The sequence below is a fragment of the Mastigoproctus giganteus genome, chromosome 6, assembly GCF_048544385.1.
Source record: "Mastigoproctus giganteus isolate SK-2022 chromosome 6, ASM4854438v1, whole genome shotgun sequence".
NCBI lineage: Eukaryota > Metazoa > Arthropoda > Arachnida > Uropygi > Thelyphonidae > Mastigoproctus > Mastigoproctus giganteus.
Genome location: NC_143580.1, coordinates 12,229,355 through 12,245,284, shown reverse-complemented (window position 1 = coordinate 12,245,284; position 15,930 = coordinate 12,229,355). Strand labels below are relative to the sequence as shown.

Genomic DNA, 15,930 nt, shown 5'->3' with positions numbered 1-15,930 from the left:
AGCTACAATGGCAAGAAAATTAACAATTTAACTAAAGTTAACAATTACAGATGTGCATCGCAAATGTGTTCTAATAGGGAAGAAAAATTCAATAAAATATTGTTTAGTTTTGACTGGAAGAATAAAAAAAAAAAAAAAAGACTGCTCTAGAACATGTCTCAAAAATAAGAGTTCCATGTATAATTTTTTTTATTATACAAAATATAATGGAATTACATATTTTTATTTACAACAGATTACATAATTCTTCAGTAACTAATTACATCTCAAGTTCAAGCTGCAACCTTTCCTCTTCTATTATCTTCCTTATTTTTTGTACTATATATGCATTATTGAATTTCACTAAGAAATGATAAAACTGGGTAGCTGAAAGGGAAATAAATTATTAGTACCTTAACTTGTATTTTATTGTTCTTTATATACAAGAAATGATTTTACAAAACATATATGCTAATTGGGAAATATGAAACTTATTTTACTACAGATGCACAATAATGTAGGCTATTTTTAAAAGTATTCAGACAGTTTTTTTATTAATAATTTATTTATAATGGTTACGAGTTTTTGGGCAATTATGATGGAGATTTGGCAGTTTTTTAAACTAGAAAATAGAAGAGACTAACGGTTTCATTTTTATATTTTATGCCTATTATGGTTTTTTTTTTTTTTTTTTTTTAATTTTCAGCAGAATTAATATTTTATGAAAATAAAAGGTGGAAAAAGTGCAGAATTTTTTAAATATTTTTTGATTAAAAACTAAAATATTACAAGTATGAAATACTGGTATTGCAGTTTGAATAAATTCAAAGGCAACTAGATTACCTGTGTGAGGAGGGAAGCATATAATTTGCATTTTCTTATCTACTTGGTTTTTTTTTTCTTTTGCTGGTGCAGCAAAAGCCTGGGGCTTCCTTGCACTATATGGCGAATGCTATTACTATAGTATTAAGCAGAATTAAAAATTTTCAAATATTTCTTTAAAAATTATGAAAATTGTGTCTTCTCTTTCCCACCAACAGCATCTTTTTAACATCAGGAGTGCCACCACTGTGTGACTAACCCTACACTAGTTGTACCAGGTCTCCAAGTTCCAAAGAAATAAAAGTTTTTGCAGTTATCTCACAGATGGCATAAACAGCAGCCCCCAGTTTGTCAGTCAAATAACCATTAAAATCAACCATGTGTTGTCATTTGCTTTGCTCTCTGGGTCTGTTAGTCTGGTGTGACCACTTGTGTTAACTATTTGTGGAAGCACACTCGTGGGCCAAAATGTTATGACTATTTCCTAATAGCATGTTGGGCCAATTTTCACCATGATAACTGCTCGAACCTAGCATGACACTGACTCCACAATACTGCAAAACGTGTCCACAGATATCCTGAACCAGCTGGACAGAAAAACATCCCAGAGTGAGTGAGACTGGGGAATGCTGCATGCCACAAATGTTTGATGGCACTGATGTCAGGGGAATTTGGAGGCCAGAGTAGGGGTCCCCAAACTACTGCCCGTGGATATTTCAATTAGATAGTAAAAATTAATGTTTATACTAGATCACAATAAAATTTATGAAAAACATTTTATAGATTATTTTAACATTCGTCGGTTGATTAATAGTGTTGATGCCTCTGTGTGTTAGTTTAGTCTGTTAGATATTAATTCTGCTATTTCCACTCAAAGCAATTCTTTGAAATATTGTTAAAATAATCGGTTATCTTTGACCCTGTCATTAAATAGCAATAGGCATTAGAGACAGTAATTAGGGATTTCCTAATTGCTTGCCAGGTTGCACATGAACCCTGATGTTCAGAGAATGGGTGCAAAGGTCACCCTTGGCTTCTACTATACAAGAACCCCAGATCGAGGATAAAAATGGAGTTAATCCCTCTGCTTTAAATTAACTGCTGGCAGCTTGTATGCGCATAAAATTTCTGGTAGCACTGGCAAGAGGAGGCTGTTGGCAGGTAAGAATTTAATCTTTTTGTATTACCTTAGATTTATTGTTTTTTATTGTAACAGCAATTCAAAATTTAATACTTTAGAATCGTAATTTGCAAATTTTAATATTGGTAACTGCAATTGTATTATTAGTAATTGTAACTGTAATATCCCAAAATATTCAAATTTGTAGCCCTTTCTGTTCTCCCCACAACATGGTCTGATGATGGGTATCGGTAAGATACCCGAAACGTCACCTTATTAAACTATATTATAATTAACAATATAGTTTTATATTATAATATAAAACTATCGGTTTTATATTAAAATAATGTAGTTTATTAGGCAAACAGCTTAATAAACTATATTATTAATTTCATGTGATATAAGAGTGATATGAATACAATAATAACCTTTATGTTAAAATATTTTATAAAATTTTAAGACATGTCGGTGCTTACTTCAATATTTGCGAGTATTTTTTTTATTCCAGTGACCCCATAAAAATCATGTTGAAGATGATGTAAAAAAAAAAAAAAAAGAAAATTTGATGTGAGTGTCAAGTTTTTAATGAGCGGTGGCCAATTAATTACTTTTTTCGCTTCTCAATGATACTTGGATGTGTCTTATTTGCAATGAAGCCTCGTTGGTGTTCAAGGAATATAATGTGAAATGTCACTACACCACAAAACATGACTCAAATTACAATAAATTTCAAGGGGCTTTGCGGCAGAAAAAACTCCAAGAACTAATTCAAAACTTTTCAACAACAACAGAAGATTAGAACTTTTACTCATCAAAATTTATCTGCAGTTAGAGCTAGTTTTCGAGCCTCCCAAATCATTGCTGAAGAAGGAAGGGCCTTTGCAGATGGAGAATTTGTAAAACAGATTTGTTTGGCAATTGCAGAAATGTGTCCTGAGAAAGGAAAGAATTTTGCATCTAAGTTTATCTTACAAGATGCAAAATTGAAGAATTGAAGATTTAGGAGCCCATGTTTAAAATCAACTCATAGAAAAAGTTTGCGAATTCACAAATTTTTCATTAGCAACTGATGAGAGTGAAGATACAAGCCATACAGTTTAATTACTAGTTTATATCTTCAGTTACTGCAAAATTTTGATTTTGCAGTAACTGAAGAGCTAATTGCATTAAAAAGCTTGAAAGATACAACAGGTGAAAATATATTTTTGAGTGTGTCAGAAGCAATTAATGGCCTCAAATTGAATTCAGATTTGCTATCAGTGGTTACGATGGATGGCGTTAAAAATATGGTCGGTACTAAAATTGGATTCATGGGTCAGCTTCAAAAATACCTTGAGAGTAAAATTATTAAAAAACTCAATGCAATTTCATTGTATAATTCACCAGAAGTCTTTGTGTGGAAAATTTTTGGGCGTATATTCAGTCATGTCAACCGTAATATCAACAGTAAATTTTGAAACTATTGAGGCTGAATATGGTGATTTGTTGTACCACACTGAAGTACAACAGTTGAGTCACGGTAACTTGTTGAAGCAATTTTTTGAACTTAAGAACAAAACAGATCTATTTATGAATGAAAAATTGAAACCTGTTTTGGAACTGTCAGATCTCAAATGGTTGTGGAACCTTGCCTTTTTAATAGATATATGTGAACACTTGAATTTTCTTAATACGAAACTCCAAGGATGAGACAAACTTGTCAATGAATTGTATTATAATGTCAAAGCATTTGAAACAAAACTGGAGTTGTTTAAAATTCAGCTACTTTGGAATAATTTTTCACATTTTCCATGTTGCGATAATTTATCTAAAAGTATGCCTTGTTGTAATTTTTCCATTGAAAATTTTGTTCAAAACGTTAGTTTGTTGCAGGAAAATTTTGTGGATAGATTTTCTGATTTTAAAAATAATTCAAAGATGTTTGAACTTTTTTAAAACCTGTTTGATGTACCTGTCAACAATGTTCATCAGAATTTACAATTAGAGTTGGTAGATCTTCAATCTAATGTTGCACTGAAGACAATATTTAAAAAAGAAAATCTAATTCAATTTTATTTAACATTATCTGAGTCAGATTATCCAAAAATTAAAAATTTTGCAAGAAAGGTTACATCAATTTTTGGAAGTGCACGTATATGTGAGCAGACCTTTTCAAAAATGAAATTTACACCTCCGCAAAACAGGATACTAATGAGCATGTATACCCTTCCAATGCCGTATTTATAGAAGCGGCTGATGTAAAATAGAAAATATAATCACATCTAACTGATCCACATTTACATAACTTTAAGAATTGGAACTAGTGCTTTAAAATCAGATATTATGAAACTAGTCGCACTCTACAACCACATTCATCGCATTAATTATAGTTTTGTTGTATTACTAACTGCATTTTTGTAATTAATAGAATAAGTAATAATTAAAATTTTATATAAACAAACTAGTATATTTTATATTACATATCCATCGATTTATTTTTGAATCTGCAGATACAGGTAGGTATAAAATTTGTTTCTCTGCATAAAATTAAAGTTATGCAGAGAAGGTAGTTTTCAGTAATTAGGAATTTTCTCCAGCCCACCAAATATTCCAATAATTCATGTGTGGCCCACTTCTCTAAAAGTTTGGGGACCCCTGGTTCAGAACATATTAAATGCCTGGACATGATCCTTGGACCATTCCTGAACAATGTGAGCCTTTTGATGTGGGGCACTGTCTTGTTGAAAGGGTCAAATGGCATCTTCTAGATACATGGTGTGTGTGTGTGTGTGTGTGTGTGTGTGTGTGTGAGAGAGAGAGAGAGAGAGAGAGAGAGAGAGAGAGAGAGAGAGAGAGAGAGAGAATGATATGCTTGTGAAAGTTATTTTGAGGATTTTTGGACAAAATTATTAAATCTGAATAAAACTATTTACTGGAGCATGGTTAATGCTGTAAATTCAGTTATTTTTAACATTAATCAAAAAATGCATCTGTAACTCCATTTTCTGAACCACTAACACCAAACATTTTAACTCAAAATCAAAATCTGCATCTACCATCTAACATATTAAAAAAAAATTATATATTGATATATAAATGTAACTTACATAAATAGGAAACCGGAATGATCTCCAAAACAGTTAGGTCATCTTTACTTTTAAGTAACAACTTCTCCACCATTGACAAATGACCAATTATTGCTCTCGACAGTTCAGGTTTTTCATAATTTGATAACAGCCACATCTGGCCAGTAATAAATGAGGAGTTATCTGCTGGTGGTAAAATCGCCACCTATACACAAAAAGTCAAAGCAATAAAAATTAACCCCAGTACAGCACTATTAAAACTTGTATTTACCTAAAATATGAAATAGTTAAAGGTGACACTTAAAACAAATATGAATTACTATAAGAATTAACAATTAATTTTTTTATATCATAATCATTTTAAAGATTGGAGATTTTTTATACTGCAAATACTTCCAGAACTATGGAATGATTTGGAAATCATACAAGCCAAGTCAAAAGTATTTATCTGCCTGTTTACAGCAAAGGTAGAAATCATAAGAATAGGACAGTGAAATATTTCTTACTGTACCTCCATGCATCACATCTAATAATGTAAGAAGCAGTATTTAAGTATTTCAGGTTTATATATACATATATATATATTTTTTTGTCCAATATATAATTTATAATTTTAATTAATAGTATGAACCAGAGCTATAATGCTCAATACGTTCTACTTTGATATCAATATTTGTAAAAGAATAAGAAAAGTTTACCTCAATATGATACATAGAACATTTCCATATGATACTCTCCAGGAATTATAATGAAAACAATTACAAAATCAAAAATGTTACATTGCACTAAGAAATAATTTAACAATAATTGAAAATCAAATTAAGTAAAAAATTAATTTAACAAAAAAAAAAAAAAAAAAATTGCAAAACGATTTTCCTTCCTGAAGCTGACAATGCTTTTCGATCGTATGTCGTAATCACAGGAATGGAAATTATCGAATAGGGGTGAACATGAAACTTAAATAGGGATTATTTGTCTTCGCGTAAAGGACCACGAGTTGGAGATTAGAAATGGCCAGCAAACATTAACAGAATTTTCACGTAATTTAATTTCGACGGATTCTGCAATTAATAGTCTCATATAATTACGTTGGACACTAAGTATTTTGGCCTCGATAAATATAAAAGTGTTTTTCATTAACGGCATGAAAGGCAAATTCTGAATCTACTGAAAGAGAAGCACAAACTGAGGCCGCATGTTGATTAACACGAGTATTCAGAGGAAACTGCATAGAACCCTTATAAGACAAGTCGCAATCACCACAAGAAATGTTGTATACTAGATCATTTATTTGTGTTGCAAACGAGGAAAGGACCATGCTCAGTGTAGTGTGTAATTTCCATATTGGCCTGACTACAATTTTAAATTGGGTATCTTTAAAGAATCAGTTATGTTGTTTGTGCCACTGTTCACAACATATGGGACAGAAATAAAGTATTTTTTGATATTACCATTGTTGGTTGGTGTATTTTTTTGTATTCTATCCTTAGCTTGTACTCTAATTCTGTCTATTATAGCAAGTGGGTAACCCTTGTTTAAGAATCTGCTGGTTAATATTTGTATTTGTGAGCCAAAAGCAGATTCTGTTGTTGAATATTTATTAGCATTGAGAAATCGATTAAAGATAATCAATCTTTTGTAGGTGAACGGGTGATAGCTGTTATGATACAGAAGCATACTGGTGTTTGTAGGTTTTCAATAGATGTTAAATTGGATTTTATCCGCGTCCCGAGTAAGTGTGATATTTAGAAAATTTAATGACTTAGTATCCGTATTCTCCCTCCCCAATGTAAATTTGTGTCTAGAATGAATATTATTAAACGAATGTAAAATGTCTTGGATTGTGCGACTATTGGTAATGACTAGAACAATGTCTAAATACCTCCCATAGTATGTGATACAGGGTAGAAAAGGTGTCAAATGTATACGTTCAATTGTTGAGAGATAGATCTCCGATATTAGGCTACTCAGGTTTAATCCCATTGGCAAACCAAAAATTTGTTTGTATACTTTGTCTCGAAAGGTGTTATAGTTGGTTTCAAGTAAGAATTTAATTAAGTGAAAAATTTCCTTAATAGGAAGCTTTGTATAATTAATCGGTATCAAGTTATTATTTAATATATCCCAAAGAATATCTAATGTGTATTCAACGTTTACATTTGTATATATTCGTATAAATTATCATTACCACCAAGTCCAGTCCTTAAGGTTATTAAACAGTGTATCATACTTCTTAATCCCAAATTGTATCACCTGTCTAAAGGGTTTTACAATGCTATATACATGTGTGGCCAAGGATGAAAATGGCAAATGTCAAGGATGATTTGCGACGTGAAGCACAGGCCTCAGAAATAAAAAAACATTTGCATACGAGTTGTGTGATGACCTCCCAACATACGCACAATGGTCTACCACAGAATAATTCAACAAACCAACATATCAACAGGTTACAAATCTTTCCTTGTATACGCTATTGCAGGACCAGATTTCATTTTTATCCAAAGGATTAAATTACAATTTACCACCTCGAAAACTACCTAAAAAACAGTGTGCAACTGATACTGAATTTGGACTTTGTAATGTTCCACAAAAATATTTATTTATTCAACAAGTTAACCAGGTGGTGAATAACAAAAAACAAATGCGACTTCCTAAATTGAATACACGACAGTTCAGCTTTACACGAACTTCAGGAAAATAAAGACATTATTATTCAGAGAGCTGATAAAAGAGATACAGTGGCAATACTCAATAAACCTGATTATATTAATAAGTTAGAGGCAGTTGTATTAGATACTTTCCCTTATCTTGAAGTAGACCCAGCACTATTTACCAATTTGGTGAATCAATACAATAAAGCGTTAATCACATATCGAAAAAACGACTACATTACTATGGCTCAGTTAAAGGAACTGAAGGCCAGAACATACAATATTCCTGCACTTTTCCGTCAGGTAAAATTACATAACACCTGATTTCCTATTTGGCCTATTGTTTCCACACGTGTATATATCATTATAAAACCCTTTAGACAGGTGATACAATTTGGGATTAAGAACTACAATACACTATTTAATAACCTTAAGAACCATAGACTTGGCGGTAATGATAATTTATTCTCACTAGATGTTACCTCGTTATATACAAATATAAATGTTGAATACACATTACATATTCTTTGGGATATGTTAGATAATAATCGATACCGATTAATTATACGAAGCTTCCTATTAAAGAAATTTTTCACTTAATTAAATTCTTAGTTGAAGCCAACTATATCACCTTTCGAGACAAAGTATACAAACAAATTTTTGGTTTGCCAATGGGATTAAGCCCGAGTGGCCTAATATCGGAGATCTATCTCTCTCATTGATTGAACGTATACATTTGATGCCTTTTCTACCCCATATCACACACTATGGGAGGTATTTCGACAATGTTCTAGTCATTACCGATAGTAGCACTATCCAAGACATTTTACATCTGTTTAATAATATTCATTCTAGACTCAAATTTACATTGGGGAGGGAGAATACGGATAATTAAGCCATTAAATTTTCTAAATTTCACGCTTACTCGGGATGCGAATAAAATCCAATTTAACATCTATCGAAAACCTATGCTTCTGTATCATAACAGCTATCACCTGTTCACCTACAAAAGGTTGATTATCTTTAATCAATTTCTCAATGCTTATAAATATTCAACGACGGAATCTGCTTTGGGCTAAGAAATACAAATATTTACCAGCAGATTTTTAAACAGGGGTTACCCACTTGCTACAATAGACAGAATTAGGGTACAAGCTAAGGATAGAATACAAAAAAATACACCAACCAACAATGGTAATATCAAAAAATACTTTATTTCTATCCCATATGTTGAACAGTGGCACAAACAACTTAACAAATTCTTTAAAGATACCCAATTTAAAATTGTAGCCAGGCCAATATGAAAATTACACGCTACACCAAACAATCACTCAGTCCTTTCCTCATTCGCAACACTAAATGACCTAGTATACAACATTTCTTGCGGTGATTGCGACTTGTCTTATCAGGATTCTACAGTTTCCTCTGAATATTCATGTTAATCAACAAGAGGCCTCAGTTTGTGCTTCTCGTTCAGCAGCTTCAAATTTAGCCTTTCATGCTGTTAATGAAAAACATACTTTTTTATTTATTGAGGCCAAAATACTTAGCGTCTAATGTAATTATATAAGACTATTAATTGCATAAACCGTCGAAATTAAATTACATGAGAATTCTGTTAATGTTCACTGGCCATTTCTAATCTCCAACTCGTGGTCCTTTATGCGCATGCACGAAGACAAATAATTCCCATTGAAGTTCCATGGTCACCCCTATTCGGTAATTTTCATTCCTGTGATCATGACATACAGTCGAAAAGCATTGTCAGCTTCAGGAAGGAAAATCGTTTTGCAATTTTTTTTCCCGTTAAATTAATTTTTTACTTAATTTTTAATTGCGTTCAATTGATTTTTAATTGTGTTCATTTGATTTTTAATTATTGTTAATTGTTTTTGTTTTAATTACTGGAGAATATCATATGGAAGTGCTCTACGTATCATACATTCTGAGGTAAACTTCTCTTATTCTTTTACAAATAATTTTAATTAATAATTTATTTTAACTTTATAATTAACAATTTATAATGCAATATATAATATTAATCTGACTTCCTTCATATATGTATAGCCTATGGCATGAATTCCTAGCTCAACTGATGATTCTTTTCTTTGTTTCCAACATAAGAAATTGCACAGATCTGAAATTAAAACCTGGCACTTTACTATATGAATTGACCCACTAAAGAAATGGGTGATTGCCCTAGAGAAAAATAAAACTGTGGCTCATCACAGATGAGCACCAATTACTGTTCTGGTTCAAGAGGATTTAGTATTATAGGGAGATTTCATTGTTAGGGAAACAGGGTTTTTTTTTTTTTTTTTTAATAAGAATAGATTAAATGCACTAGACAGCAAAAAAAAAAAAAAAAAAAAAAAAAAAAAACCCTTTATCTATACAACCCATTTCTCTTTTTATATGTATATAAGATACGTATCTGAGTGCCTCTTAAACTTTACCAGACTGTCAACCTTAACTACAACGAAAAAGTATATTTCAGTGGTTGACAACACACTGACCAAACAAACATCCTGATGTCCAGTCTATTAGTTTCAACATTTCATTGTGAAACACAAACTAATACATAGCCATTTCAAAATCTTCATTTTGAAAATTCCACCATCATTTAATTTGCTCTCCTCTTTCAATGCATACCTTTGTCATCACTCCTCATAATGAATACCCCTTTGCTATTTACACTAGATTAGTCACTTTTGTCTGGACCTTTTCAAGAAGCTCAATATCTTTTCTCAAATGTGATCTCCAAACTTGAACACGGTATTCCAAATGCAGTCTCGCCATTGATTCATAACTATAACCTCCTTTTCCCTGGATTCAAAGGTATATATGGTAAATCATTGAAAAAACATCATGCATCTTATCTTCCTGGCTACCTCCTTACACTGCCTGCACACAGAATACTTGGGTGAAGTGATAGTCGGACATGACGTGTTTGATATATCAAAACATTCTGTTCTCTTTCCTCATTTATGCTCTTCCGCTCTATCCCCTTAGTGTATAAGTTACTACCAAGATCCATTTCCCAAATGTAGAACCTTGCATTTGGAAGCATTAAAACATAACTGCAATTTTTTCAACCATCCATGGAGCCTATCAAAATCTTTCTAACGATCAGTCTGATTTTCACTCTTAATCACCCAACCAACCCTTATATCTGCAAATTCCAACATTGTATCCTTTTTCTCTTGTTTGTATCATTCAAGAGAATTAGAAACAAGAGTGGTCAAGCACCAAATAACGATCATTTATAACAACCCTTTACCATCTGTCAATCCACCCCGGGACCTTGCACACGATCCCAACAGACTCCAGTTTACACAGAAACCTCCAAGTGGAACTGTTTCAAAACTGTTTCTTACAACCAACTCTTGCATGACTACATAAAAGTAATTTACCATGAAGATTTTCCCTTTATAATTCCATGCTGTGATCTATTTAAGATATTACATTTGTCGAGTTGATCATGTAACAAAACTCTGACCAGACACCATGACCTTTCTGCCACTAAGGTTAAACTAACTTGTCTATAGTAATCTGATCCTTAGCCCCCATTCCTTTGTGTAATGGTGAAACATTGCCACTTCTCTAATCCAAGTTTATACTGAATTAGAGAAGTAGCAATATACTTGAATCTAACGATAAACTCATAATTAACTCTAGAGGTATGATGCATTTCTTTGCAGCCTCTTTGAATATGACATGGTAAACATCATATGTACTTGGGATCGTAACCACTTTCAAGCTTAGTAGCATGTTTTTAGATCATTATAATAGCTAACTGCTGCAGCTATTAAAAAAGCTTAAGTTATATATGAACTATTTTTTCTGATACCATGACAAAATCCCTGAAACATTACACAGCTATTTAGGTTCATTGCAACTTTTTTTTCACTGAAGAAATAAGGATTTTTTTTTTTTAGTGCACTGATTACTTTTATCACATAATACTATTTTGCATGGTTTATTATGCAATATGACTGAATAAGTGAGTGTTTATGGACTGATCTGAGTGTTGTGCATTCCAGTTGAAAAACCTAGAATAACTTTAGGGAAAACCCCACCCTCCACCTTGAGATCAGCTAACTATGGCACTAGCTGAAAAGACCTTTAAGAATTCCTCAAGTCGCATATGGAATCTTATTCCAGATTGCTCCAAATGAGTGAAAATTAGTGAACTCACTTTACCATCAGGGAGAATGAAGAATTAAGGAAATAACAATTAACAATGCCACTTTCGTTAATGTATAAAACTTGTTTTTCACATGTGACTTTCATAAATAACCTTTTCTGGCATTTAGTAAATTAATTTCATCTATGCAAGTAATCACATAGTTTTTATTTAAAATTAATTTTTTATTACCTTTTCAAAGAGTAATGATAGCAAATACAGAGTGCCAACGGTTATCCTAGTCAAGGTATCTCTTAAACACAGTGCTACATGATCTCCTTTCTGGATTACCTGTATAAAAATAATTTTAGTAATGCAACTTCACAAAAAAAGGAAAGAATGGGGGACAAGTACATTAAACTGAAAGTAAGAATGCAAACAGTGAATGAGAGATATAATGGCAATAACTGCATAATATTTAATGGCAACGGTATAATTTTCAAAATTATTCACACATTCACAAAAGAAATTCAGTAAAAAGAATATTCTATGCAAATGATATTGGTTAAGTTAAATACAATATCCTCAAGCAACTGGAGATTACTAAGTCCAACAAATGTTTACAATGGCAGAGTGGTCAGTAGTCTGGGTGTGGTTTAAGTTGGTCAGAAAAGGATTAGATACTGATAATAGAAAAGTAACTGAAAGAAGAAATCACAGATTAAAAATTTCCAGGTGTTTCTAGAGAGCACTCTTTTTCACTTCATCAGTGGATACAGAACATATTAAATTCTTGGAAAGGAACAATAATTAAAATAAAGCATAAAGTATTAATGATGAATAGAAAATTCAAATATGTCTTATCTCAGAAAATTTACCATTACCATTAATACTTTGTGTTGTGATAGTAATTGGCATTTTCATTTCAAGAGTGTTCAGGATAACATATATAATATACAGAACAGTGCAAATAAATACAGGAAAATACAGTTAAATTACTGTGACTCCTTCTCTAATAATGGAGGGAGGGAACATAACCAAAATGTTGACCCTTTCCATACTTTTCATTTTGATATTAGACTATGCTTACAAAATACCACTAAGCAACTTTCATGAAGTGTTGCCTTGCTAAAAAATTTTCACATTAGTCTACTAATTTTTTCCCATAAGCACAATATTATATGGGGGGTTGCATTTCTGATGGACCTCAAAAAATCATATTTTTATTAATGAAAATGGTTCTAAACAGTAAGTTAGAATGAAAATAGTTTAATAAAGATATGCAAATAAACTAGCCTAAAAAACATTTAACAATGTAAAATATTTATGAAAATAGTTTAAACCTTAGCTCAAAAGTACTGTGTGTGTAAAAGAGTGATAAATAGAAAATAATCTCCAAGCCAAGCTGATCTTAATTAGATACCTCCAACATATACAGGTAGCCTGTGTTTTTCGCTGGTGCGATTTGTAATAGTGCCGATCACTAACCACAACGCCATTTTTATTTTTATTTTTTTATTTTCACAATTTTTTTATAAATTGAAAGTTTAAAATCATCAGACAAAATTTATCGGCATCATACTGTGCTATGAATCATGCATTGTTCACATGATTTAGGACAATCTGAGCCAATCGGCAATTAGCGCATTCGTATCAGAGACAAGAAAGATTCCCGCCCTCAAAGTACCCACTCGTGGATGCAGATAGTAAAGGTCCATGTGGTGAAACATTCACTTGGTTGTTGTTTACGCTATTTACACATGTTGGAAATTTATTATGCTAAAATTTTTTAATTAATTGTCCTATTAATAAATTAAATAATAATAATAATAGTGATAGCTGTGTGCAGTTTCTTCCAATCGTGTTATAAAGTTTTTAATTTAATAGAATAAAGACACGCCATGTCCTGTAAAAGTAGTTAATTGAAGTGCAATATTCAGAGGATAGAATCTGATGAAAGCCACCCTAATGTGCGTAGGGGTATGAATATGCCTCCATCGACTATTATTACAACTATGAAGAATGCTAATTAAATAAAACAATCTATGCAAAGTGGTAGGTAAAATTTTTGGTGCCCGGAACTTAACCCTGTGATTCCTGATTTACTCCATTATATAAAGGGTTCCATTTGTGCCTGTACCCCCAGGAAGGTAACCCCGATGTAAATCGAGGGCTACCTGTATATTGATGATATTTAGGGTTAGGTTTAGGAATCCCCAAGCTTATCAATATCATTTGAAATTAAAGTTTTAGATTTTTCACACTATAAAATATCCTTCCTGTAAAATTTCTATAAGAATCTGAGTACCTTTGAAATCTGCAGACTCCAGGTTAAGAAATGCAGCCCTAGACTAGACTTTAGCATTAGTAAAGGCACGTGATGTAAGAAAGCAAGCTTATATAGCATCAGCCAAAGAAAAAAAAAAAAAAAACCTCATTTCACCCATCCACATGCTCCAAATGTTTGTCTAGTTCTGCCTTCAATCTATTTAAGCTATCAACTTCTACAACAACAGATGGAAGTTTGTTCCAGTAATCGACCACCCACTGGCTAAAGGCAAACTTCCACACATCTATCCTACAACTGTCTTTCCTCAATTTGAATTTATGCCCTCTCAGGTGATTATTCTCAGCAAGAGGAAGAATCCCATTAGCATTGAGCATGCTCACACCATTCAAAGCTTTATACACCTCAATCAGATCACCTCACAGGTGGCGCCTCTGTAGCCAGGTGGGCAGGAGCAGCAGTGCGTAGCACACACGTCTTGATTAGACCGGGGTTCGAGCCCGTGACCGCCAAATACGGAGGATGCAGAAAGGTTAGGGAATGACAACCACATATCCTCGGAGCAATATGGCCTTAGTTGCTAATGCTCCTAAAAACCAAATAACAACAACGACAACAACCTCACAGGTGCCTAGTCTCCAGACACTGTAATTTGCAAAACTTAAGCCTTTCTTCGTAAGAGCAACCCTTTGTTCCATTCACTAATCTTGTTGCCCTTCTCCGTACTCATTCCAGCAGCTCCACATCCTTTATAAAATGAGGCCTCCAGACCTGTATACAGCACTCAAAGTTGGCCCGACCGTTGCCTTATACAAGGGAATAATCATCTCCTTATCCCTACTAGAATAATTCCTGTATATCATTGACAAGACACCGTGAGGTACTCTTGCAGACCATCAGAAAACTTCATATCTGCCTGCACAATTACCCCTACATCATTTTCATTCTCTACCACTATCAGTGTAGTACCACACAGTTGATACATTACTCTGCTTCCCATATGCAGTTCTTTACATTAATCAATGTTAAACTTCAGTTGCCACCACTCAACCCATCTGCTCAACTTTTATAGATCCTGTTGTAGCAGCGTACTTTCATTAGTGTCATTAACAACCCTGCCGACCTTCATATTGTCTGCAAACTTGGACAATAAGCCTGATATACCATCAATATCATTAATAAATACAGAAAACAACAATGGACCCAACACTGAACCCTGGGGGACTCCACTAATAACATTAGTCCATGAAGAGCAGTGTCCATTGATTACCACTCTCTGTCTTCTCCCACTCAACCAACCCTTTATCCATAGGAGCAATTTGCCTCCAATGCCACACTGCTCCAATTTGTGCAGCAGTCTTCCATGTGCAACAGTATCAAAAGCCTTTCTAAGATCCAAATATATGATATCAAAATTATTCTTTGCATCCAGTTCCTTTGTAACCACATCATAGTATCCAATCAGATTGGTCACACAAGACTTTCCCTTAAGAAACCCATGCTGTGTCTGAACTATAACTGAAGTCTTGTCCAGATGATCCTGCAGTGCTTCTTTAATTTCCCTGGAACAGAAGTTAAACTAACAGGTCTGTAATGACTTGTATCACCCTTTGATCCTCCTTTGTGAATTGGGGTCACATTTGCACATCTCCAGTCCATGGGTACCTCTGCTGAGTCCAAGAAAGCTCTCATATTATGGCTAAGGGTTTGCTTACTTCCTTTGCTGCCTCCTTTAATATAACTGGATAGATCCCATCCATCCCAGGTGCCTTTCCTATGTTTATCTTCAACAATTTCTCCTCCACTTTGCTCTCAGTTATTACAAAATCATCTAGCTCACTGCCAGAGTTTAGTTCACCTCTGGCATTCCCCTCCCTGAA

General features: G+C 33.1%; 1 protein-coding gene across 3 annotated transcripts in view; it reads right to left on the bottom strand.

Moving 5' to 3' along the window:
* Window positions 1-207: 207 nt before the first annotated feature.
* The window catches only part of aft (cap methyltransferase 2), a 106,732-nt gene continuing 91,009 nt past the window's right edge, over window positions 208-15,930 (bottom strand). For all 3 annotated transcript variants that reach the window (XM_090374955.1, XM_090374954.1, XM_090374957.1), the window contains 3 exons: window positions 12,016-12,114; window positions 5,008-5,191; window positions 208-366 (listed from right to left, as the gene is read on the bottom strand). In XM_090374955.1, the coding sequence (XP_090231081.1) occupies window positions 260-366; window positions 5,008-5,191; window positions 12,016-12,114 (390 nt within the window). In that variant the 3' untranslated portion in view covers window positions 208-259. The remainder of the gene's footprint in view (window positions 367-5,007; window positions 5,192-12,015; window positions 12,115-15,930) is intronic.